This window comes from Gracilinanus agilis, chromosome 4 (assembly GCF_016433145.1).
Source record: "Gracilinanus agilis isolate LMUSP501 chromosome 4, AgileGrace, whole genome shotgun sequence".
Classification (NCBI taxonomy): domain Eukaryota; kingdom Metazoa; phylum Chordata; class Mammalia; order Didelphimorphia; family Didelphidae; genus Gracilinanus; species Gracilinanus agilis.
The window spans coordinates 165997656-166021873 of NC_058133.1; the positions used below are offsets into that span (position 1 = coordinate 165997656).

Genomic DNA, 24218 nt, shown 5'->3' on the forward strand with positions numbered 1-24218 from the left:
ACTGAGGAGTATGGGAAGGCTGGAGAGTGCAGGCTGCAGGGGGTTAGGAGAATGGAGAATAGGATTTGTCAAATGTCCTAATTACCCAGCCATCACCAGCTAGAAAATGGAGTTTTTTTTGCTCCTCATGTAACTACAATTCCCAGGCATCCCAACTTGGAACATGCGCAGAAACTCGCCAGATCAGGAAGTCTATTCCGCTTAGGCCATGACTCCAACTCCCAATGAGCATCTCGGCGTTCCGGTTCCCCACCACCTCTTCCTCAACTACTGCTCCCGATATGCTCTGCAGCGATGGACTACAATTACCAACATGCGCAGAGCCCTAGGCCTTACAGCCAGCCTCTCCTCCCGTGCAACCCAACATTTCCCAGAAAGCTAAGCGGAGCAATTTTGTAATCCCACGTGCGAAGGTGAAAGGCGGAGTCGGAACTGAGCTCCTCCATAGGTCGGAATGTGATCCGGGACTTCACTCCAGGCTGGAGGCGCAATTTATTCCTTTCACCTTCTACAGAAACTTGGTTATCTTTGGGAGAAGGGTCCTTGCCCCCGGAATATCAGGGCGGTAAGGTGCTTAGAAATCTTGATCCTGGGGCCAAGATGAGGAAGGGCCAACGAAGCCTGAAGGCTCGGGGGAGGGAGAAATGAGGGGGACATTAGGAGACAAGGTCTTTCCTTCTTGCCCTCCTCATTGCCTAGCGCTTATCTGGACGGGCACAGTAGGGGAGACTTGCATGGAAGAGAGAAAAGGGAGATTCTTGGGGGACCCCTTCCCCCGCAATGCGGGTTTGTTTGGAGTGGGCTGCCCCGGAAATAGTGCGTTCTTCCATGTCGCGGAAATTGTGGGTATTCAGGTATAGGACGATAGGTTTAGAGCTGAAAGGGAATTTAGAGGACGTCGCGTCCAACCCTTAAATCATTGCGAAGCCAGGGACATCAATGACTTACAGAATTACAGAATTTGAGAGTTGGAACGGAAGGACTGAAAGGAAACGGGTATTTATTTAAACACCTACTATGTGGCAGGCATCAGGTTAAGTGCTTTATAAATATTTCATTTGATCCTCAGAACAATCTGGAAGGTAGGTGCTAAAATTATCCTTATTTTACCGTTAGGAGAATAAAGGCACAGAGATTGACTTGACCATCTTCGCGACCAATAAGTTTCAGGGGCTGGATTTGAACTTGTGTCGTCTAGGACTTAATGTCTGAAAGGGAATTCAGGGTCCATCCATTTTTGCCCCTACTCTGCCCTGGTCATACCACATTTAGAATTGTTTGATTCCCAAGTGAACACATTTTAAGGAAGTTAATAAGCCTGGAGATCCCTCAGAGAAGAAGATAGTGAAGGGCCATCTCTCTAGAGATTGATTTAATGGAGAATTTAGCCTGGAGAAGTTCTAGGAAGCACCCACAGGAGGCCCGTGTGGGATTGCACTAGTTCTCTTTGGCCCTAGAGACAACTAGAAACTGTGGAGATAAGTTGAAGAGACACAAATTTAGGCTTAATGTAGTCCCCAAAATGCCCTCCTAACTATTAGAGCTATCCAGAAGTGTAGTGGGCTGCCATTTCTGGCATTGGGTTAACCCTCACTTAATTCTTTAGGTATAAAGTGGATGTCCACTTACTAGGTATGTTATGGAATCATAGGATCAGGAACTTAAGAGCTAGAAGGGATCCTTAGAGATCATCTAGTATAAGTCCTTTGTTTTACATTTGAGGAAATGGAGACAGAATTTAAGGGAATTGTCCAGGGTCACACAAGTGGTATGAATCAATGACAGGATATGAATGAAAACACTCATTATTGGTTCAGTACTCTACCACATACTGGGGATTCCTTTTCTGGTATAGGTGAGCTAGATCAGAGGTATCAAGCCTGAGGCCCACAACGATCCCAAGTGCAACCTGAACCAGATTAAAATGTAAATGGGAAATACGAGCAAAGTAAATAAAAAAAAATTTTTAATTATTTAAAAAATAATTTAAAAAAATATTACATTTTAAAACCAATGATATGTGGCCTATAAGCAATGGTTTGGTGGTCTTGGTTTCTACTTCGGTTTGATACTATTGGACTAGATTACCTCTGAGGTTCTTTAGCTCTCAAATTCATGGTCCTTATATACTTATACCTAGACAACTGAAAGAGTCTGCTGGATAATCTGCCTTCCAGAAAAGTCTGCACTCCAGTCCATCTTCCATTCAGCAAAGTAAATTTTTTTTTTTAAACCTTACCTTCCATCTTGGAATCAATACTATGTATTGGCTCCAAGGCAGAAGAGTGGTAAGGGCTAGGTAATGGGGGTCAAGTGACTTGCCCAGGGTCATACAACTAGGAAGTGTCCGAGGCCAGATTTGAGCCTAGGACCTCCCATCTCTAGGCCTGGCTCTCAATCCACTGAACTACCCAGCTGCCCCCAAAATAATTTTCTTAAAGCTCTACACTCTGTTGGCTCCTTATCATGGAGATCAAATATGAAATTGTCTGTCATTCAAAACCTATCATAACCTAGGCCTTCCAAATCATTATCTTAACGAATTTTATACCTCCCCACTATATAGTCTTTGATCCACTGACCCTGGCCTTTTTGCTCTTCCTTAAATAAGATACTCCTGTCTCTTACTTAGCTTCATTTTCCCTGGCTATTCCCCATGCCTGGGATGCTTCCCCTCCTCATCTGAGCCTCCTAATTTCCTACAAGAAAGAATTAAAATCTTACTTTCTACAGGAAGTCTTTCCCAATCCCTCTTAATTCTAGTGCCTTCCCTCTGTTGATTATTTCCAATTCTCCCTTGTTTGTACATAGTTTTACACCTGTCTCCCCCATTAGAACCTCCAGCACTTAGCACAGTGCCTAGCACACTGTAAATGCTTAATGCCTGATTGTCTCTTTCAGTTTTCTCCAGGTATCTCTGAAAGGCTGTTATATAGAAAGGGGTTAGATTCAGAGGGCAGGCTGGAAGATATAGTTAAGCTGGTTTTTATCTTTTTTTTTTTTTTTAAACCCTTGTACTTCGGTGTATTGTCTCATAGGTGGAAGAGTGGTAAGGGTAGGCAATGGGGGTCAAGTGACTTGCCCAGGGTCACACAGCTAGAAAGTGGCTGAGGCCGGGTTTGAACCTAAGACCTCCTGTCTCTAGGCCTGACTCTCACTCCACTGAGCTACCCAGCTGCCCCTAAGCTGGTTTTTAAAAAAGATCTAATTAATTGAAAATGGCAGAAGTCTTGTGAAATGTGAATTTCCTATCATTGGCAGAGAGAGGCTGGTTGATCATTTATTGGAAGCTTTTGAGAGGGAAGATGTCCTACATGGAATAGGTGGTTAGGTGATCTCTTTGATCCCTTCCAGCTGAGATCCTGGAGTTTCTTTTGGGCTAGAAACAACTTTTTGTCTCAAGGTCAGCTTTCTTCTCCCTTTTACCTCATGTCTCTCATTCCTGGATTGATGGATGCCATTTCTGGTCTTAACAATTAATTGACATTGGTGTCTGACTCTTCTCTTCTGGCTCCTTTCTTCGTCCCCTCCTCCAGACATGCGCCTGTCAGCCTTGCTTACCCTGGCAGCCAAGGCTAACCTGCCTCCTAATTATCGATATGGAATGAGTAAACCTGGATCTATGGCTGACAAGAGGAGAAACCCTCCTTGGAGAAGGCGGCGCCCAGTCCTGGTGGAGCCTATACCTGAGGATTCCTGGAATGTGTTTTGTGGGGACACGGTGAGACAGGAGGCTCACATTAGAAGTATGGGGGCAAGGGAGAGGGGCCTGAGGTTCTTTCTTATTCGACTGCTATGTACCTACAGGTAGAAATCCTGGAGGGCAAAGATGCTGGAAAGCAGGGCAAAGTGGTTCAGATCATCAGGGAGAGGAACTGGGTTGTCTTGGAAGGACTGAATACGGTAAGAATTGGGGACTAGGGTGATCTGCATTGGATTTTGTCAGGCTCTTTTTGCCTGCTTCCCACTAAACAGTAATTACTGATAATAGCAAAAGGAGGGATTGAGGGTTGAGCATTCCCTCTCAGCTTAAATGCCCAGAAAGGTCCATGGGAGGGGTTTCCTTATATTTGTTTCTGACCTCCTCCCACTTCCCCCCCTCACCACAGCATTTCCGATATATTGGAAGAAGCAAGGATTATCGGGGGACCATGATTCCCAGTGAAGCTCCCCTGCTTTTCCGCCAAGTCAAGCTTGTGGATCCCACTGACAGGCAAGAGGGCAAGACCATAACCTTCTGGAAGATCATCAGGGCAGAAACCTGGCCTTTCTAGGTGGTAAAAAGGATAGTGTTGGTCTTCAAGTCAGGAAGACCTAATTTTGAATTCTGTTCCAGGCCCTTGCTTGCTATGTAACCCTTTGGCAAGCCACTCATTGTCTCTTTGCCTTAGGCTCCTCTGCCCTTATGTCCATTTGCACATATTGACCAAAATAATCATTGTGAGGTTGGACTGAAGCAGAACCTATGGAGATATTGCCTGGGGGCCAAAAAGCTGGGGAACCATTTTGAAGAACAAGAAGAGAAATGGATTAGCATTATAGCACAAGGATATTTAGACATCAAGCCTAACTTTCTAGGAGTCAGAAGAATTCAGTCTTTTATATCCCTATTAGCTGTTTCTTTGTGGTTGGGGAAAGTATGTAGAGCCATACAAACTTAGTTTACTCTTCTTCCCTGCAGAAAGCCAACTGAAGTACAATGGAGGTTTACAGAGGAAGGTGAGCGTGTCCGAGTGTCCCTGAGGACAGGGAGAATCATCCCAAAGCCTGATTTTCCCAGACCGGATGGCATTGTTCCTGAACAGTGGATTGGTGAGTCAGGTTATATAGGAGAGAAGAGAGCCTAACAGGGATAGGTATTCACATGAGGAGTCTTTTGGGCTAGGGCCCTTAGCAGCACTGGTATAGACATGCATGGGGGGTCTGTGTTAGTGTTCTTCAGTTACCTAAAATGTAGTAGGAAGAAGGGATATCCCTTTGGCCCCAGAGGGCTGAACGAGAAGGAGTAGGTGGAATTCAAAGGGGTTGTTGACATACAGGCACCTTGGAAGATAAGGAAACCCTTTCCTGTTAGGTGGTGTGCTGGGCCTGAAGTCAGGAAGTTGATGAACACCCTTCTTACCTATTTCCTCAACTCTAAAATGAAGATGATAATAACCACACCTACCTCCTAAGGTGGTTGTCTCAAATAAGATGTTTGGAAAGTGTTTATAGCACAGTGCCTAGCACATAGTAGGCACTTAATAAATATTTGTTCCCCATTCCTTTTCTCATCTATCTTTATGATCCCCCAAAATAACATAGTAAGTTGGGGGCAGAGGGAGAAAATCAGAGCAAAGACCAAACAAAAGAGTTGGGGCAACACCTATACATGGGTGGGTTGGTGTGCAGTGTAGAGGAATGAATCTGATTCTTTTTGGTTTCAGAGAGCAGAACCAGAACTAGCTGTGGGCATGTCCAGAGGCAGATTTTGGTTCAATATTAAGAAAACTTTCAAACATTTAACTATGTTCAGAAATAGAAAAGCCTGCTACTATGGGAATCAGGTAGCCAAGCACTTAAGGATGCCTTCTAAACTAGATAGCTTCTGAGGTTCCTTCCAAATCAGATGTCCCTTGTAACCATGCTGGCTCTACAGATGGCCCCAAAGACACATCAGTGGAAGATGCTCTGGAGAGAACTTATGTTCCCTGTTTGAAGACTTTGGGAGAAGAGGTGATGGAGGCGATGGGGATTGTGGAGACTCGGAGGTACAGGAAAGTCTACTGGTATTAAGGCTAGGTAGAGGACTGTCTTCTTGCCACTTCCTCCCAGGGTCACAATCCTGGAATCTAAAGAATTGTGTTATTTCCTTTTGTCCAATAAAGATTTTTTGAGGAATGTGTGGACGTGTCTTGTAAGAACAGAGGGGGGGCTCTGTTGGGCTCCATTTCACCACTGATGTTGCTAGCAGTGGAATAGTCGGGGGTTAAGCATTAGGAAGGCCTTCCTAACTCCAGGAATGGGAATGCCATGAGGTTTTGTGCTTAGGTCTGTCTCATTCCTTTCTTCAGGGATCCCTCCCCCCCCCCCCCCTCCCCAGTCACTTGGCATGGTGGCAAAAAGAGTCAGAACATTAGGACTCCTTTGGGACTTCACCAGGAGGGGAGGAATGAAGGCAGTCTTGGGGGTAGGGGAAGGGACAGGAAGGGTACAGGATTTAGAAGAGGCCTGGGTGACAACCAATCTGTACCCTGTCCTTAGGATCTACTCTTGGCTCACACAGTATACAGAGAAGTAAAAAACAGGAAAGATTTAGTTTTTTTTAGATTTATTATATAACAGAAAAAAAGTATTGAGATCCAAGAAGGGATAGAGATAGGCCAACACTAAAAAGATCTGGTTTCCTAAGTGAGAGAGGGCTGGCTATGAGGCCCTCATCCCTATCAAGGTCTCACCTATGCCCTTGGGAACTGGGGGGTTTTAAGGGGTTTTTCGAAGTTTCCCTTCCTGTCCTCAGTTTCAGCTTTCCTCTATTTCCAGGTCAGAAAGTGCTGGACCCAGTGGGGTCTTAGTGGCCACCAAGACCAAGTTTCGAGGAGATAGTTCAGGCCTGAAGACAGGGAGGAGTTCTGCATGGCAGCCTGAAGTGGGAAGAAGTAGGGGAGGCTCAAAGAGTCAGAGGCTGACTCTCCTTCAACTCTGCCCTTAGGTCCCCACCTCAGAGGCCCCTCCAGGGGATAAGATCTTTTGAGCATTCCTTAGTTCCCTAGGGAGGCTGGGGCTTCCAGTAGAGGGAAGGGTGGAGATAATTCCTGGCTCTATACCCTCTCTGCTAGGGTACCAAGCCCCCTTTTGGTATCACCCTCTTTTCACTCAATTTGTGTCTTGGGACTCACCTTGCTCCTGGAGGAAAAGCAGCCTATCCAGTAGGATTAGTGTCTCCACCAGTGGTGCCAGCAGCAGTGCCAGACTGAAGAATGCTACCACCCGATGTTCCTGTGCCATGCAGGCATGTAAGGAGGCCAGGTCCAGAGGCAGTCCAGGGTCTAGTCCCACCCGCTGCAGTCCCAGTCGTACATATCTGCAGGGGAGCAAATGGGCAACAAGAGCATTTTAGTGATGGCGATTTCCCCCTACTGGAGGTGTTCTGAGATGGAACCCTCCATCACAAGTTCCTTCAAGATTCCACTTTAAAGAGGCTTCCAGGCCAAGGTCTAGTTGGAGTGCCTGGAGGCATCTCCACCTTCCCTCTACCTTCCCAAGCCCTTTCCTAAAATGCCTCCTGCTTCCCATCCATTCATCCCCATGCTTACTCTTCCAAAGGCAACTCGTGAGCCCTTGGGATGCTTTGTACCCCCGGTCTGCGGAGCCCGGGCCGGGCACTCCGAATCACTGTCTCTAGTGCTGCTCGGTAGCAGTGGGTGCGGAGGGTGGGGCCTGCCCCCCGAAGCCTCCCTGCATATTCCTCCAGAGCGTGGCAGGCCCCTTCTCGGAACTTGTAGGGCAGCCTGTGGTCCTGGAGTCCTCTGACCCAGTGGCTAAGGGGGTAGCCCCCAGGGGTAGTCAGCTTCATATAACAGCAGCCCACAGAGGCCAAGGCCACCACCTCAGGGCAGCAGGCAAAGTGCTGTAGTATAGTCACGCTTAGATCTCCACAGGCATGGAGGCCAGTCAGGAGCACACGGCGAGGGCCTGAGGTAGCAGGGTCCTGGGATGCCTCTGACTCCAGGGGAGACAGGAGCCCCTCAGACAAATTGGTTGGGTCTACCCAGCTAACGACATGTTTTGGGGGTTGATGAGGGACAGCTGAGATGATCTGTGGGGGAAGAAAAGCAGCACATAGCTCAGTGCCTAGCATAGAGGAGGCACTTAATAGATGTGAGCTGACTTGAGGTTTAGGGAGCCCAAGTTAGTATCTATAAAATCATAGAATTTTGAACTGGAAACCTTACCTTAGAGATTACCAATATAAACCTAATTTGTATTGGTGAGGAAAGAACCCAGAAAAAGAGACCTGACTGACACAGACACAAGGAAGAGGCTAAATTGAGATATGAGCTCAGATTTCAGTACTTCAAGAGTTCTTTCCACAACCATTACCTGCTCACTAGCACCTGTCTCCAAATTTTCATAATCTCTTGGTACAAAGGGTCCTTCCTCCATAATCTAGTACCTTCCTACTTTTTTAGAATTCTCATACCTCTAACCACCCCCAGAATATTCTCTCTTTCATTTTTTTTTCTAAACCCTTACCTCCCATCCTAAAATCAATACTGGTTCCAAGGCAGAAGAGTGGTAAAGGCTAGCTAATGGGGTTTAAGTGACTCACCCAGGGTCACACAGCTAAGAAGTGTCTGAGACCAGATTTGCAAGAATGGCTCTCTCTACTGAGCCACCTAGCTATCCCTCATTCTTGTTAATGAATTCCTAATCATCCTTTAAGTCAGAAAGCCCAATTCAGCTACTATCTGCAGGAAGCCTTTTCTGATCACTTTCTCCAACCCTTCTTGGACTTCACCTAGAAATCTGTTTCAAAACTTTCTGATGCATTTGTTAGGAATTACAGTAATATATATTTGCCTTATTTCCCATTAGTCTATAAACTCCCCCCCAGGGTTGAGGAGACCCTGTTCCCTATCTAACATTATTACCTTCCCCCCCCTTCCCGCCAAGCACAGCGCTTGGCATTCCTGTGTACCTGTTAAGGAGGTAGCACTTTGTCTGTGTCTCTCTCAAATTCCCTTTCTTTTCTCTGCTGTCAGAATCTGCACAGCCCCACCAGGGTGGTGGTAATCTGGGCCTGGGGGTGAGATGGTGTAGTCAGGATCCTTTTCCCCTATGGTCAAGGGGAGAACAATGGACTGGAGCAGGCCAAGGCCTGTCTGAGGAGAAAGTCTAAAATTATTTGATTCTGACAACAGGAAAGTGAGAAAGAGGTACACACCTTCCTGGCCCAAGTCTTTGGAATTGACAGAAGAAGCCCCAGTTGAGGATCTTCCAGTCCAGGAATTCTTGGGAATACTGGTTATCATTCCTACCATAAGAGTTGATAAGTACTGTATTATGGGCTTCCTATTGCCAGACCTCCTCCCAAGAAGAAAAGCTTTTGGCTCTGTTGTCCAAAGGTCAGAGATGGGCAGGGCTGGGCAAAAGGCAGGAAGGAGATGGAAGCTGGGGGCACAAACCTTGGAAGTTAGACAGCTGAAATGGGATAAAGTTAGGATTAGAAGAGCTTTGCATGGGGGGGTGGGGGTGGGGGTGGGGGGAGGCACCTAGGTGGCTCAGTACATTGAGAGCCAGGCCCAGAGATGGGAGGTTTTGGGGTCAAATGTGGCCTCAGACACTTCTTAGCTGTGTGACCCTGGGCAAGTCACTTAACCCCCATTGCCTAGCCCTTACAGCTCTTCTGCTTTAGAACCAATATAGTATTGATTCTAAGATGGAAGGTGAAGGAAAAGAAAAACCTTGTATAGCTTTCTCAACCACCTCCTTGGGGAAAGAGACGCACCTGTGGTTTCCTTCGTTCTTCCTTTTTCAGGATACTAAGGAGTTCCTGGTCCAGATGCTGTGCTCTTTCCACCAGTTTCCTATCCTTTTCAATGCCAGTCACAGAAAGCCCCAGCCCTAAGGCCAGGAATCGGGTGAGATGACCCTGAAGTCACGAGAGTAGGGATCAGAGTACATCTTAGGTGTCCTTTCCACCCTTCCTTAGGCTTAGAGGCCTAAGACTGCATTAGAGGATGAGGAGAAGGACTCGTGTCCTTGTCTCCTTAATCCTGTCTCTTGTTCTCTCTCCCTTCCCTACCACAGTCCAATTCCTTGCTCAACCCCTTTTCCAATTCTGTACCAATGGTAACATGCCCTTACCTCCCCCTTTTCTCAAATCTAGAATGGATCCTGGCTGTACTACATCCCAAATTCTCTCCAACAGAGATTAGGATACTAGGAAGGCTTGACCTGGACTCACCTGGCCAGAGCCCACATCCACCACCTGGTTGCAGCCTGTAAGATCACTCAGTTTCTTCACCAGCTGGAGGAGGGGGTTTGGAAGTAGAGGAACAAAGATCTCTTAGCCATTGGCTCTTGCTCACCAGGGGCAGGAGCCAATGACTGGGCAGAGAGGGCAGGGGGAGTCCTACAGAGGGAGCAAACAACAAAGAGCCAAGATACCCAGAAACTGGAGGAGTGGAGTGGGTGGGGGAGAATATAAGAAACAGACTAGGAAGCAGGTCCCTGCTCTTCTCAGAGACCTGCCCTAACCTGTTCCCTTTCTGCCTGGATCATGGAGTAAGGAACCCTGCCCTACACTACCTCACCTCCATCTCCTCACAAACACCACATTCCCTAGGGGCTTCGAGTGTGAAAAAAGGACAGAGCTGGAGATAGACATAAAGAAAACTGCACAAACACATCCAGAGAGACTGACACGAGCGAAAACAGGAAGAGGAAAACAGAGAAACAAACTCAGAGAAAGATGGAGGCTAGAGAGGACTGGAGACAGTGTGTGTGTGTGTGTGTGTGGGGGGGGGTGTTGTAGCCTTGGAATCTTTGGAAGGAGAGAAGTCTCCATGTTTTCCTGCTTTGCCTCACCAACCCTAACCCCACCTCCCCATTCTTTCCTCAGCCTGCCCCCCCCCCCCATTCTTTCCTCAGTTTTCCCTTCATTCCCAGGCCATTCCTCACCTCTCCTAGTCGCCTTATCTCATGCTGTTTCTTGGGCTTGACATGTTTCCGGAATTGGGCTGCCAGCTGGGAGCTCTGGCTGGGGTTCTCCTGGAACTCAGATGGGCCCAGAGATTCAGGCATCCGGGTAAAAGCCAGAGCACGGGCAGTAGCCTTCAGGGCCAGAAGGGTCAGTGGCCACACTGATCTGTACCTGAGACAGCAGAGGCTCCTCTGTGAATGTTCCCACCACAACCAGATTACTTGACCACAAAGTGAAGCGCTCATGAAGCCCAGGAGAAATTTTATCTCCAAATGACCATGCCCCTGAATTATAGATGGCTACATTAAATTAACTCCTGATAATTATTGTTTACCTGAAAACCAGTCCTATACCTGATCTCTTCCCCAGCACTAGGCATCTCAAGTAGCATGGTGGCAATCTGAGGTGGGGTCAGCCCATCTAGAGCTTCTTGCCATGAGCTGGGGAGCTTCTCCCACAAACAGTCTGTAAAAAACTCCTACAGAGTAAAAGAAAACCAGTCAGTTAGCTCCAAACTGCTGAGGACCACTCAGGCAAGCACCACTTCCCCCCCCCCATGCCCAATATATGGGGATATATGATCCCAAGCACTTTGGATCATAATACTTAAGAGATGGAAGGACCTTTGGAGGCCTTCCTCCCTCCTAGGCTACTCCCCCCCCCCATTTTAAAGATGGAAAAATGGGAATTTGGAGAGTTTCCTGATCTGAAAAATGAATGCAAGACGAGACCTTTAAGATCTTTTTCAACTGGGGTCCTAGGAACATAAGCGGTTAACTGACTTTCCCTAAATCATAAAGATGGCAATGCCAGGGCCAGGATTTGAGTTCATGTCAGCTGATGCCTATCATTTGTTTCTGCAACTTTATCATGAAGGCGTTGGTTGAAAGGAAGTGCAAAAGGATAATGGATAAATGAAAACTACAGATGTCCCCAAAATAAATACTTGAAATTCTATCTTCATTTCTTCTTCCACATACCTAATTGTCCCCCATTCCTGCCCTTAAACTACTTCAACCACCCCCCTCCTCCATTATTTACAATGATGTAGGCATCCAGGATGAATCCATAGAGGGGAAGAACATGGGTCAAGTCCACAGCTAGCTGCCTCCTTCCCTCTAAAGAGAGGTTCCTAGCAGCAATTCCAGGCATCCTGAGGACCTACAAAGAGAACAGATAGAAGAACTCTACATGGGCTTCTTTTGGCTCCTAAATGAGGCTGTACCAAAAATGAAAAAAGATCTGTGGGATTTAGTGGTCTTAGGCTGCCAAGCAAAAATAAGGTATCTAGTCCTAGTTCGACTACTCCTGAATACTGTGTTTGGTTTTCGGGCACCCTATTAGATTTCTTAGACTTTTCCTGAACTAGAGAGTATCCAGAATAAGCAAACTAGGAGGGTGAAGGATCTTGAGGCTTGGTTGAAAGAAATCATGATGTTTGGCCTAGTGGAGCCCTTGGAGGACACAATGGCTGTCTTAACCTCTCTGAATAATAATGAAGAGGAGGAAGATTAGACCTTATTTTGTTTGGTCCCAAAAGGCAGACCTAGGAGCAATGGGTAGAAGCTGCAAAAAGCCAGATTGAGGCTTTATGTAAAAAAAAAAAAATTAGTAACAGAAGTATCAAAACATAGAATTGGCAGAATTTCTTATCACCAAAGGTCTTTGACATGGAGCTAGATGAACACTTATTCAGGATGCAGCCCAATGAAACTGTGTTTCAATATGGGATGGACTAGATAGCTTCTGAGGTCCCTTCTTTGGCCCCTAATGACCAAGGCTTTGACCACAAGTCCTTGTAGTAAGTGGGGCCTTGGAGATACTAAAGACCTGCCTCCTATTTCTTCATGTCTGACTATCTTTAGACCACAATGGAATGAGGAAAGAATTATAGGATCTTTGAATGTCAAGAGTCAAAAAGAATCTTGGAAACCATATACTTCAAACTTTTCCTCTGACAAAATGGGGAAACTAGCCCCCAGAGTCATGCTCCCATCTCATGTTCTGCCTCACTGCAGGAAGCCATCAAAGCCATGACGTTTAGCACAGCTCGTCACCAGCTCTGACAATCCAGCACAGCAGGTTGTCAGGAGGATGGAAATTCTACACTCAGTTTACCCTATGTGATTCTTTTTACAGTGATATTCACTTGCATTGAAACTATTGCAATCAGTATTTTTATTCGGCCCCAGGGAGACATAGAAAAACAATACAGGTTCATGGCAAGAACAACCACAGTCACAGACTACCCACTACCCCAAAATAACCCCTAAACAAACCCCCATAGTAGAAACTTCACCTAGAATCATCCCTGCAAAAAACCAGGAGTTAGTGAGTTAATGCAAGTTTCTAAATTCTCCAGCAAGAATGTACCTGGCCTGGGTTTGTTCCCAAACTCCCAGAGACCAAGGAAACAGTGAAACATAAGGAAAACAGGAGAATGACAAATTAGCACAGAATCACCCTTCCAGAACTGCATTCTTATAGACCCTATAGCAGAAAGAACAGCTTCTGCAATTCCATTTGTATTCTGGCTTGTTTTCATTTCATCTTCCCCATGCCATCCCACCTCCAGAGACAACCCCCATCCCCCACCCCCAGAGGCCAAATTCTTAGGTGTTTATAACTAGTCCTAGTAATATTACATTAATAATCACTAGCACTGATATGTTGCTTTAAGGTTTTCAAAGCACTTTATAAATAATATCTCATTTGATCCTTACAACAATCCTTGGAGGAAGATAAAATTATCCCTACTTTACAGATGAGGAAGCTAAGCTGGACAGATTTAACCGAACTGAGGGCTTTTTGACTTCAGGTCCAGCCCTCTATCTGCTTAGCCATCTACTGGCCTAAATTTCAAAGAAAGAGGAAAAGAATCTTATATGTACAAAAATATTGAGAGCAGCATTTTTTTTGGTGGCAAAGAACTGTAAACCACAGAAGTGCCCATCAATTAGGGAATGGCTATGTATGAATTATGTTATGTAATATAAGTATATTGGAATACAAATGTGCTGAAAGAAATGAAAAGGTGATTTCAGAGAGGCCTGGGAGGACTTGCAGGAAGTGGATACAGAGTTAAATGTGCAGAACCAGAACAATTTATGATATAATATCAATATCACAAAAACAAATAATTCTAAAATTTATAACGTAACACTAATCAACTTAATGATAAACCATGATTTCAGAGAAATGATGAATGCTGTTCTCCTGATGACAGATGATAGACTAACATGTAGAACAAAAAAATCCTTTTATGATGCAGCCAATTGTTTTTTGACTGACTATGTTTCTATAAGACAAAGGCCCTGTGTTTCTGTCCCCCCACCCTCCAACTCCATCTTTCCGGTGTTTGGGAGAAAAAAAACTGAATGTCTGATAATTTTTTTTAAATGGAAGTTCAGGAAGGAAAGGCATTATTAAGCACCTACTATGTGCCAGGTGGTTTATAAATATCACATTTGAGACCACAACAACCCTGGGAAATAGGTGCTATTATTTGCCATTTTATAATTGAGGAATATGAAGTGACTTCGCCACCATCCCTTAGCTAGGAGGTATCTGAGATTGCTGAGAAGTCAGGTCTTCTTGATTTTCATGCTCTTGCTCTATTCACTTTGCCACTTAGCTAAATAAAGATACTTAAGGGGGAAATGACAGGGGCTAATTTTGAAAATTACAACCTCCTCCTGCCTATTCCATGAATAAGATACTATCTCTCAGCTTAGAGGATTCTTTTTGGCTGACCCCTATTCCTGGAACACTCTCCCTCCTTTGCTCCAACTACAAGCATCCCTGGCTTCCTTAGTTCCATATAAAATCACACCTAAATTCCAGCACTTTCCCCTCTTTTAACTATTTCCCATTTATCCTGTATATAGCTTGCTTTGTATACATTTGTTTGCATGTTTTCTCTCCCATTAGATTTTAAACAGATTTCTCTCCCAGTTATATTCTGGGACTGTTTTTTTTTCATCTCCAAGTTTACAGGTATCTCCCATTCATCATATATATATATATATATATATATATATATATAATGTACATGTTTGCCTGGTTGTCTCCCTTATTAAGATTGTAAGTTTGAGGTCTGAGACTGTCTTTTGTCCCTTTTTGTATTCCCAGGCTTAGCACAGTGGCTGGCACATAGTAGGCACTTAATATGCATTATTTCCTATTTATCTTGCATGTAGCTTGATGTATGTGTGTATTAGCGTGTTGTCTCCACCATTAGACTGTAAAGCCTCTTGATGGCAAAAGCCTGTCTTTTTCCACCTTTTATATCCCCAGAGCTTAGCACAGTGATTGGCACACAGCAGACACTGAATACACGTTCAGTGATTGATTGAACATTGCTTGGAAAGAGGTGGAAGAAGACACCGGACACGTGCCCGAGAAAAGAGGTAGGAGATAGCGTGGGAACGTAGAGACGTCACAGAGCGGTAACGCAGGGCAACGTCACGCGCCGGCCAGTGTTGGGGCGGAGCCCCCATGCCTAGGCAGGAATGAAGGCAAAGGAAAAAGCTACCTCAACAACTCCAGGCTCCGCCCCACTCGTTCTCCTCCCGGAAGTGAGGCCTGACCCGACGGCGCCCCCCGGTCCCGCTCCCCACAGCCCCCTCCCTTACCGTCTGAGTTGTACTTCCACGGGGGCCGAGGGGCCGGGGAGCGCGTGCCGCCCCCGCCCCCGCCGACCCCTCCGTTTCCACTCCTGTCCCCCCAGTCGGGGTCACTCTCCTCCCTCCTCGAGGTGGGGGTCACTGGGGAGGCCGTGGGTCCTCAGGCGTGCTCCCGTCGCACGACTCCACGCGTTCGCCCTCGTGTATGCCGCCTGCATCCGCGCAGGCGCGGTTCCCTCTCCACTTCCGGCACTGTTCGCTTCCGGCTTCTACGGGGGCCGTCAGAGGAGGTGAGTGAAGCGCGATGGGTCTCGCGCCTGGCCTCCGGGCCAGGGTCCCTCCGGCCGTATTGGGGCTAGGTCAGGGGAGGGGCTGCACTCCCGGGCCGAAAGGTTCTCCCAGGTCCCGATTGGCCCCTGCGGTGCTGCGGGGTAGTGATGCCATCCTGCAGCAGCCTCCTTAAGCCCAGCCTCGGTTTCCCCTCCTGTTCTTTCATCCCTTTCACGGGTCAGGAGCCACTGCTCGGCGGGACTATTTCACAATCACGGGATTGAAAGCCACAAGGCATCTTAGAGGGCATCTAATCCCCTCTCCTGGTTCTAGAAATGGGGAAACTGAGGCCCAGAGAAGGGGAGGTGGACACCAAGGGCCTGAAGCTTCAAGGTACATTAGCTTCTGAGATGCTGAAAGGGCAGAGTCTGGGGGGAAGCTAAAAGTGCCTGGAGGACTTGGAGATGGGGCAGACATCTCTGAGGGGGCAAAGACAGAGCCCTCCCTCTTCCTAGGGTTTGAAGGAGGGCAACTTTTTGACATCGTCCATGGTAATAATAATCGAGGTAGCAAGTGTTACAACCCACATTTTTCAAAAGGTGTTGGATCTTGAACCATGTGGATTGCAATCACTTTCTAACTGCAGGACATTAGGTGAGTCACTTTCAGCTTTTGTGCCTCTGTATCCCAGGGAAACTGATTTGCCATGAACAGGATTGAAACCTACATATTCTTTTCTAAACCTAATGTTTTTTCATCTGTATCATGCTGCCTCTCAACATCTCATTCATCCCTATGCTTTTAAGGAAGTTGTCTTCCCCCACCCCAACGCCCCACAAGCACTCTGGCTTTTAAAGTGATTCCTCCATATCCTATCTTAAATCCCTTCCACATTGGGTATTTTTCCTGTTATCTAAAGTTATGCTGAGGCTTATAGACAGTCCTTTTACTACCAATCTATTGGACTCTTAGACTCTGGGGTCAGTTTGGTCATTCTTCTCTCCATAGGATATGCTACACACCTCAAGATATGGGTCTCTGTCCTTTGGCCAGGAATAAGCCCCCCAAATTACCTGTTTTTAGAAAACATTGTCTAAAGCAAGATCCCCTCTGATCATTCTTCTCTCCAACCCTTCTTGACAATGTCTACTCTGATTCTCAACTTGGACTTTGGGGATTGCCCTCCCCCAAAAAAGGCAACTGAGGGGAACCACAGGCACCAGCGTTTCATCCAGCGACAGCGGCGGCTGCAAAGGAACCTTAAGCAGAAACAGACGCAGGTCCCTGCCAAGACTTCAGGATCGGGGCATTCTAAACCCCCAAATAAAGGGGTGACCCTTAGCACAAGTAGCAAACAGAAACTCCATCCCCTCCCTGAACCTATAAGGGAGAAACCCAGTCAGAAAAATGGAATTGACAAGCCCTTGAGTAGGAAAGTATCGACAGTGTCTTGGTTGACACCCGCTCCTTCACGGAAGACCAGTTCGCTATCTGTGGTATCTAAGGTAGATCTTCTGTCAGAGTTCCAGAGTGGTCTCTGCCCCCTCCCACCTGCCCGAACCCTCCCAGCAGGAACAGAGAAGGGCAAGAAGATGGTGGCCCTTGACTGTGAGATGGTGGGCACAGGGCCTAAAGGCCATACCAGTTCTTTGGCCCGATGTAGCATTGTGAGTTACAGTGGTGATGTACTATATGATGAATACATCCGTCCTCCCTGCAAAATTGTGGACTACCGGACCAAGTGGAGCGGTATCAAGAAGGAGCATATGATTAACGCCACCCCTTTCAAAGTGGCCCGGAGAGAGGTGATGGGAGAGGGAATGGGGTTGGGGGGGCAGGAGTTGGATTTCTTGGGTCCTTAAAAGGGAACAATCGGAGGGAAAAGGCTTGACAGAGGTTAGGTGAAAAGGAGGGCTTCAAGATAGTAAGGGACTGGGCTTTTTTGAAAGGTGGGGAGAGAAGTGGTAATATCTTAGTCAATACTACATACTGAGCACAGTACCCTGTTCTAGAACTAGGTAGAGAAATGGTCCCTAAGACAGGGTAACCTTATCCCCCCTCCTTTCCCCTTTGCCAACTTGGATAGAGACTAGAGCAAAAGATCAAGTTGGACAGAGATCTCTAAATATTAGGGGGAAAGGAAAGGTGTCTGGGAAGGCTTTCTTGACTATGAAAGATGCAGAGCAGGATTGAAAAGGAAGACAGATGGGAGTAATAATAATGAAGAACCTAGGTGATTAAATGATCCTAGGTGTTCTGTTCCTCAGTCCTGTCACTCAGGACTTGGACTGCTTTTCCCTATTACATAGAGAAAGGAGTCTTGGGTTTACCCTTGGAATAAGGGGAACACATCCATTTCTCAAGTGATCAGTGGCTGGCATTATGTGGCCTGAAGTCATCCAAGAATGTCAGGACTAACTAGATGAAACTTTAGAGAGGATCTAATCCAACACCATTATTTTACAAATGAGGAAATGGAAGTTCACAAAAGTGAAGTCACACAGGGGTTCATAGCAAACCAAGGGCAAACCCGCCACTCTACTCTCCTGCCTGTCTTGTCCTGACTCTTAGTTTAGCATCCCCTTCACAGAATGTGGGCTTTGTGATTCCTGACTTCCATCATAGGACCTGCTTCTGGATTCCTTCCGAGTGATACTGTTCTATACATTTTTGTGTATTCATACTGAATACCTCTTATGATACCCAACTCTGGCTCAGTGAGGGCCTAGGCTTTGGCTGCAGGATTTGTCAGAACCTGCAGGTGGTGCTCTTGGGCCAATTCTTTGAGCTGCTCTAAGGTGTTTGGTATGTTGTGCTCTCTATTAATCTCTGCCAATATAGCCTGTCCCATAAGCTCCCACTGTACAGAAGCTTGTTTTTGTTGCCAAGAAAGACCCAGGCAGAGGTGAGAGAATCACTGCTCTTAGGAGATACCAGAAGCCAGAGGCTGGAGTGGAAGGGGACCTTAGACATAATCTAATTCAACCTCATTTTAGAGATTGAGGCTCCAAGGAGGGAAATGACTTGCCTCTAGTTCTATAGTCAGACTTCAAATCCAGGTTTTCTACTAAAAGGTTCTTTCTTCTCAAGGTCATGCCAATACAACATAGTGTAGGTGGAAATATGGAGGGGAAATTCCAAATAAAGACATAATTGGTTAAGTCAAGAGAATTCTGGAAAAAGGTTGGAAGAAGTGGAATGTAGAAGGATGAAAAGGGGGAAGAAAGGATCCCAGATAATGAGGCCTTGTAAAACTCAAGATAGCTGAGCTGGATTGGGAGTCCTGAATCCACTTCTGGGGAGATGGTAAGAAATGAGGGAAATAGCAAGTTGTGGCTAGAAAGGAGGAGCATGAAGGCCTGGCCTGGGTTGGTTTATCATCTTTAGAAAGCATTTGCTACCTGCCTTTTTGCAGATAGCCATATGCTTTAGGGCATACAAAGTGTGATGAATATAATGCCCTTTGTTTTTGTGTTATAAGCCCTTAGGGTACTGAGTATTGGTTCCTTGGCTGGAGAGGGCCCTGTCTTAGGGACCATTTCTCTACCTAGTTCTAGAATAGGGTACTGTGCTCAGTATGTAGTATTGACTAAGATAAAAGGGCTAGGTGATTGCTGTTAAGTGACTTATACAGAGTCACACAGCTAGAGTGTCTGAATTCCAATTTGAACCCCAAGACCTTCCTATTCACTGAGCCATCTCATCTAGCTGCCCTTTGCCACATGTTTTTGGATAAGCACACCAGAACATATGTAATCATGAGTACCATTTCTTGCAGAGTAGACTCCCTGAATGCATACTCCAATCACACCACTTCTACTTAAGATATTCTGAGGTCTGAACTGGGGAACTTGTCTTCAATGCAGGGATTCTTCACCTTTCATCATGGACTCCTTTGGCTGTCTATTGGTGCTTCTCAGAACAATGTTTAAATGCCGGATGCCAAGGAAACCAATTATATTGAAGTTATATTGGCCTATTCTTTTGGCTCTCACAGTGGTGGCATGTAATGTTTTGAGGGTGATTTTTTTAAAACAAACAGGAGGGAGCAGCTGGGTAGCTCAGTGGATTGAGAGCAAGGCCTAGAGATGGGAGGTCCTGGGTTCAAATCTGGCCTCAGACACTTCCCAGCTGTGTGACCCTGGGCAAGTCACTTGACTCCCATTGCCTACCCTTACCACTCTTCTGCCTTGGAGCCAATACACAGTATTGACTCCAAGAAGGAAGGTAAGGGTTTAAAAAACAACAACAACAATCAGGAATCATTTGGTGCCAACTCCAGCAAATAAAGTAAGCAAATAAAGCTGAGATTATGGAGTTTTTAATTTTTAGAAAGAAAGTTGTGATTATAGTGTAGTAAAACTTTTTTTTAAGGGAGGCAATGATTATATGTATAGTATAGTAGAAAGAACCTTGGTTCAAATTCCTGCCTTTTTCTTTGTGGAAAAATCATTTAATGTCCCTAGGCCATCATTTCCTCATCTGTTATATGAGGGGTTTGGATTAGATAGCTTCTCAGGTCCCTTTCATCTTTAAATCTGTGATCCTTGTGTTTTTGGTTTTTTTTTTAAACCCTTACCTTCCATCTTAGAATCAATACTGGATATTGGTTCTAAGGCAGAAGAGCAGTAAGGGCTAGGCAATGGGGGTTAAGTGACTTGCCCAGGGTCACATAGCTAAGAAGTGTGTGAGTTCAAATTTGAACCCAAGACCTCCTGTCTCTGGAGCTGACTCTCAATCCAGCTGCCCCCTTGTGGTTTTCTTATGAAGCATGTATGATAGGGGTCATAGGAGTTGGAGTGGTGGAAAGAATATTGGATTTGGTATCAAAAGCCTAAATTTTAATCCCTTCTTTGTCACAGATTAGCAGTGTGTCACTGGATAAGTCATTTCTTGGGGCCTTAGTTCCTTCATCTATAAAATAAGGGTGATAAATTAAGGTCACCAGCACTAAAATCCTATGGTTTTCCCTCTTGAGTACTTTATTCTAAAACAAGTGTAGCAATCCAATAAAAACTTAGACAGGGGCAGCTGGGTAGCTCAGTGGATTGAGAGCCAGGCCTAGAGACGGGAGGTCCTAGGTTCAAATCTGGCCTCAGACACTTCCCAGATGTGTGACTCTGGGCAAGTCACTTGACCCCCATTGCCTACCCTTACCACTCTTCTGCCTTGGAGCCAATACACAGTATTGACTCTAAGACAGAAGGTAAGGGTTTAAAACAAACAAACAAAAAAAAAAAAACTTAGATAGCCTTACTCTTTGGTAATGAGTACAGTTGTGCTAAGAGTGAGTAAATTTATCATTGAGTTGGTGAGGGAAAGGGAGAATCAACCATTATATTTCCAATTCCACATAGAGTGGAGACAGAGATTACCAGCTCTCATCTGATTAAGCTAGTCAGAGATATCTTAAAGGAGGGGAATCACAGAATTTAGAAACAGTGATAATTAGGAGGAAGATAGTTTGTGGGACTATAGTTGCTCTTGAGAGAAACACTGGGCAATGAAGATACGGAAGGGGTGTTTCAGCTAAACAGGGAGCAGAGCCATGCTGCATTTGTACATGGAGCAGTGACTTCACCTAGCCTTCTTCCTTGAATTTCAGATCTTGAAGATACTCCTTGGGAAGATTGTAGTGGGCCATGCCATCCACAATGACTTCAAAGCCCTTCATTACTTTCACCCCAAACCCCTTACCCGGGACACCTCCCGAATCCCCATCCTTAATTCCCGGGCTGGCTTCCCCGAGAATGAGTCAATCTCTTTGAAGCGTCTGACCAAGCAGCTGCTTCAGCAGGACATTCAGGTAAATGGGTGGGGGTGGGGAAACATTTTCCGAACACCAAAAAGCATCTCTAAACTCCCCGACGGTAACCCTCTGCACTGCCCCTCTTGTGCCTCCCCCCCTTCCAATTCCTCCTCAGCTTGAGTTTCTAAAAGTCCTTTTAGCCCTCTCTTTTCTGAGCTTAGCCCCTTCAGCCTTAACTAACTGTACATATCTAATGTGGAGGTCTAATAAGGGATAGTCCTTGGCTTAAAGGCAGGGCACCTGGACTCCAGCCCTAGCCTTGCTTCTAATTTGTTTTATGTGACCCTTTTCAACTCACCTCCCTTTTCTGATCTCATTTTATTTTTCTGCAAAATGAGGATAATCATAGCTATCCTCATTTCTTCACAGCTTGTTTTTGTGAATAAAATTATGATAAGGCCCTAGCATTGGGTTTCAATAAAAGAAGAAGGTTAATTAAAGGATAGTCTTCTCAAGAATAGTCATAAAAGGGGCAGCTAGTAGCACCATGTAGAGAATACCAGGTCTGGAATTGGGAGGACTTGGGTTCAAATCTGGCCCCAAACACTTCCTAGCTGTGTGGCCTTGGGCAAGTCACTTAATTCCAGTTGCCCAATTTAGAAGGGGAAAAAAAAGAATAGTCATAAAAAGTTATTAGTTATTCACATCCCTGGACAAAAATCTCATTATACCAGCCTCAGGGAAATACCATTTCTCCCAGAATTCGATTTATTTCTGGAGTTACAAAGAAAAGGAGGAAAGAGCTGAGACCAAGGACCCAGAGAAGAGAAGCTAATGGTGTCCTAGACTTCAGTGATCTGAAGGGCAGTTCTCTGAAAATGGAGAATAGATTTTATCAGTATAGAATGCAGACAACAGCAAGGATTTCTCAAAGGTGAAACCCTGTAATGAGGAGATGAAAGGAATTCTCTCTGGGGCATTATTTCCAGAGGGGTCTTGTCAAAGGAGAGAGGGTTTTTTTTTTGTTTTGTTTTAAATCTGGATATGTGATGTCCTATTAAGGAACTTTTGGTGTTGGAACTTTCCTTTTCTCAATGCAGATCAGTAGCTATTCTGCTTGGGGTAATAAGAGATTAAGTTGATCTGCCTAGATTTACATAACCAATATGGATTAAAAGTGGAGTCTGCACCAAATTCTTCCCGATTCTGATGCTAGCCCTCCATCTACTACACCACATAGTCTCCTTATAGCTGAAGGAAACAACTTTGACGAAATACTTATTAAGGACCCACCACATGAAGGGCAGACATAAGATTGAGAAAACGGAGGTGGTACATAGGGAAATAAAGAGAAAATGGAGAAGCCACACCTTCTAGCCTCACCATACTCTCATCCCTTCTTCCCTTAGGTAGGGAAGAGCGGGCATTCCTCAGTTGAAGATGCCAAAGCAACCATGGACCTCTACAAGTTGGTGGAAGTTGAGTGGGAGCAACAGCTGGCCCGGTCTCCTCCCTCTCAGGAATAGGGGAGGTGGGATTGTGGGGCTTGGTAGCCTTTGCAGGGAAAAGGCATCAGATGAGAGTAAACAGCTGCCCCAGGTGGAACAGACTACCCGACCAGCCCAAAATTTAGGCTGGAGCTGTTGGGAAGTGAATCTGCCCCAAACTCAGTCTCTCCCACCATAGACCATTGAAACTTTCATCACAGGTGTTGTGTCCTACTTTTCTAGAGTGTTTCCCCTCTCAATCCCAGTGAAGGGGTGGGGTAAGGGGAAACTCCCTACATTGAAAGCCAGCCTTGCTGCCCATCCCTTCAAGTTGGTACTTTAGGCTGGTCACAAGTCCCAGAGTGCCTTGCTCCAGCCAAATGACTTGGCCTACAGGACAGTGCTGGGATGTGTAGTTTCCCTAGATCTCCCCTAAGTGGCTGTGATGAAGTACTTTTGTCCCAAAGTACTGTCAGCTAATGCCATTTGTAATCTAAGACCCTTTTCTCCCCATCCCTGATACTTGGAGGAGCCACCTCTGATGACCAGTTGATTCCCTGTTTTTTCTCACCGGGGTAGTAGGAAGCAAGAAATCCAACTTTTTTCTGGTAACATTTTTTAAAATAGTTCCTTTCCTAAGGGGAAGAGGTATTTATTTGAGTCCCAGGTGCCTGCTGAGAAAGCATTATGTTTTCAATGCTCCCTCCTTCTTGTTAAGTGAAGCCTCTAAATGCCCAAGTTACTGCCTTGTAAACTAACAAAGGAATTTTTATAAAGGAAGAAGTATTGTTTTTTGCTACTTATTAAACTAATTTGGGACAGTGTATTTTGTAAAAGAATGCATAATAGGGGGTAGCTACAAGAAGTTCAATAAAGGAGCTTCTTCCTGTATTATGAGTTTGAAAAGCTCTGAACAGCACCCATCATGTGGGTAAGACCAATCACATGATGTTATCATGGACATTTACTAAGGATCTTTAGGTTGCTATTCCATGCCCTGTTCTTTGTTCACAACTCTGTTCCATGCCCCCCACTCATAAATCAGATATACTGTGGATAGTAACGCAATAAAATAGAAGGAATAAATAGAAGCATGGCATCTCAAAGCTAGTAGAACATGGTATGTCTCTTAGCAAGAGAGTATGTCTGAATGCCTTGCCATGGTCCCATTAAGTCTGCCATTTTGTATTCAATTTTGAGCATACGCCATTTTCATAGCGAGATTGATAAGCTGGAGCTCATCCACAAGTGGAGTCTGAAGAGCCTTGAAACCACGCCATTAGAAGCATGGTTGGTGGAGGTGGCATAGTTAAGACTGGAGGAGGAAAGACCTGCTGGTCTTCAGATGTTTGGAAAAAATATCTTATTCTTCCTCACTGCATTGGTTAGAATTAAGAAGA

At 45.5% G+C, this 24218-nt stretch overlaps 3 protein-coding genes across 6 annotated transcripts; 2 read left to right on the top strand and 1 right to left on the bottom strand.

The window, feature by feature from the left end:
* The first annotated feature begins 426 nt into the window (after positions 1-426).
* On the top strand, positions 427-5880 carry MRPL24 (mitochondrial ribosomal protein L24). Of its 3 annotated transcripts, XM_044672270.1 has the most exons (7): positions 427-565; positions 2141-2214; positions 3537-3721; positions 3808-3903; positions 4110-4213; positions 4682-4812; positions 5639-5880. In XM_044672270.1, the coding sequence occupies exons 3-7, from the start codon at positions 3539-3541 to the stop codon at positions 5773-5775; spliced, it is 651 nt and encodes a 216-aa protein (XP_044528205.1). In that variant the 5' UTR covers positions 427-565; positions 2141-2214; positions 3537-3538; the 3' UTR covers positions 5776-5880. The 3 variants fall into 3 exon arrangements, with proteins under 3 accessions (XP_044528205.1, XP_044528206.1, XP_044528204.1); XM_044672271.1 differs by lacking the exon at positions 2141-2214 and having other exon boundaries at positions 427-570; XM_044672269.1 differs by lacking the exon at positions 2141-2214.
* A 449-nt stretch (positions 5881-6329) lies between these two features.
* On the bottom strand, positions 6330-15417 carry METTL25B (methyltransferase like 25B). Its single transcript, XM_044673674.1, has 9 exons — positions 15322-15417; positions 11729-11848; positions 11041-11165; positions 10666-10858; positions 9950-10012; positions 9491-9634; positions 7296-7798; positions 6879-7063; positions 6330-6623 (listed from the first exon to the last, which is right to left on the bottom strand). The coding sequence occupies exons 2-9, from the start codon at positions 11837-11839 to the stop codon at positions 6502-6504; spliced, it is 1446 nt and encodes a 481-aa protein (XP_044529609.1). The 5' UTR covers positions 11840-11848; positions 15322-15417; the 3' UTR covers positions 6330-6501.
* A 45-nt stretch (positions 15418-15462) lies between these two features.
* ISG20L2 (interferon stimulated exonuclease gene 20 like 2) lies at positions 15463-23709 on the top strand. Of its 2 annotated transcripts, none has more exons than XM_044673675.1 (4): positions 15463-15602; positions 16591-17387; positions 21188-21388; positions 22741-23709. In XM_044673675.1, exons 2-4 carry the CDS (start codon positions 16725-16727, stop codon positions 22855-22857), a joined length of 981 nt encoding a protein of 326 aa, XP_044529610.1. In that variant the 5' UTR covers positions 15463-15602; positions 16591-16724; the 3' UTR covers positions 22858-23709. The 2 variants fall into 2 exon arrangements, with proteins under 2 accessions (XP_044529610.1, XP_044529612.1); XM_044673677.1 differs by lacking the exon at positions 15463-15602 and adding an exon at positions 15947-15975.
* The last annotated feature ends 509 nt before the right edge of the window (positions 23710-24218 follow it).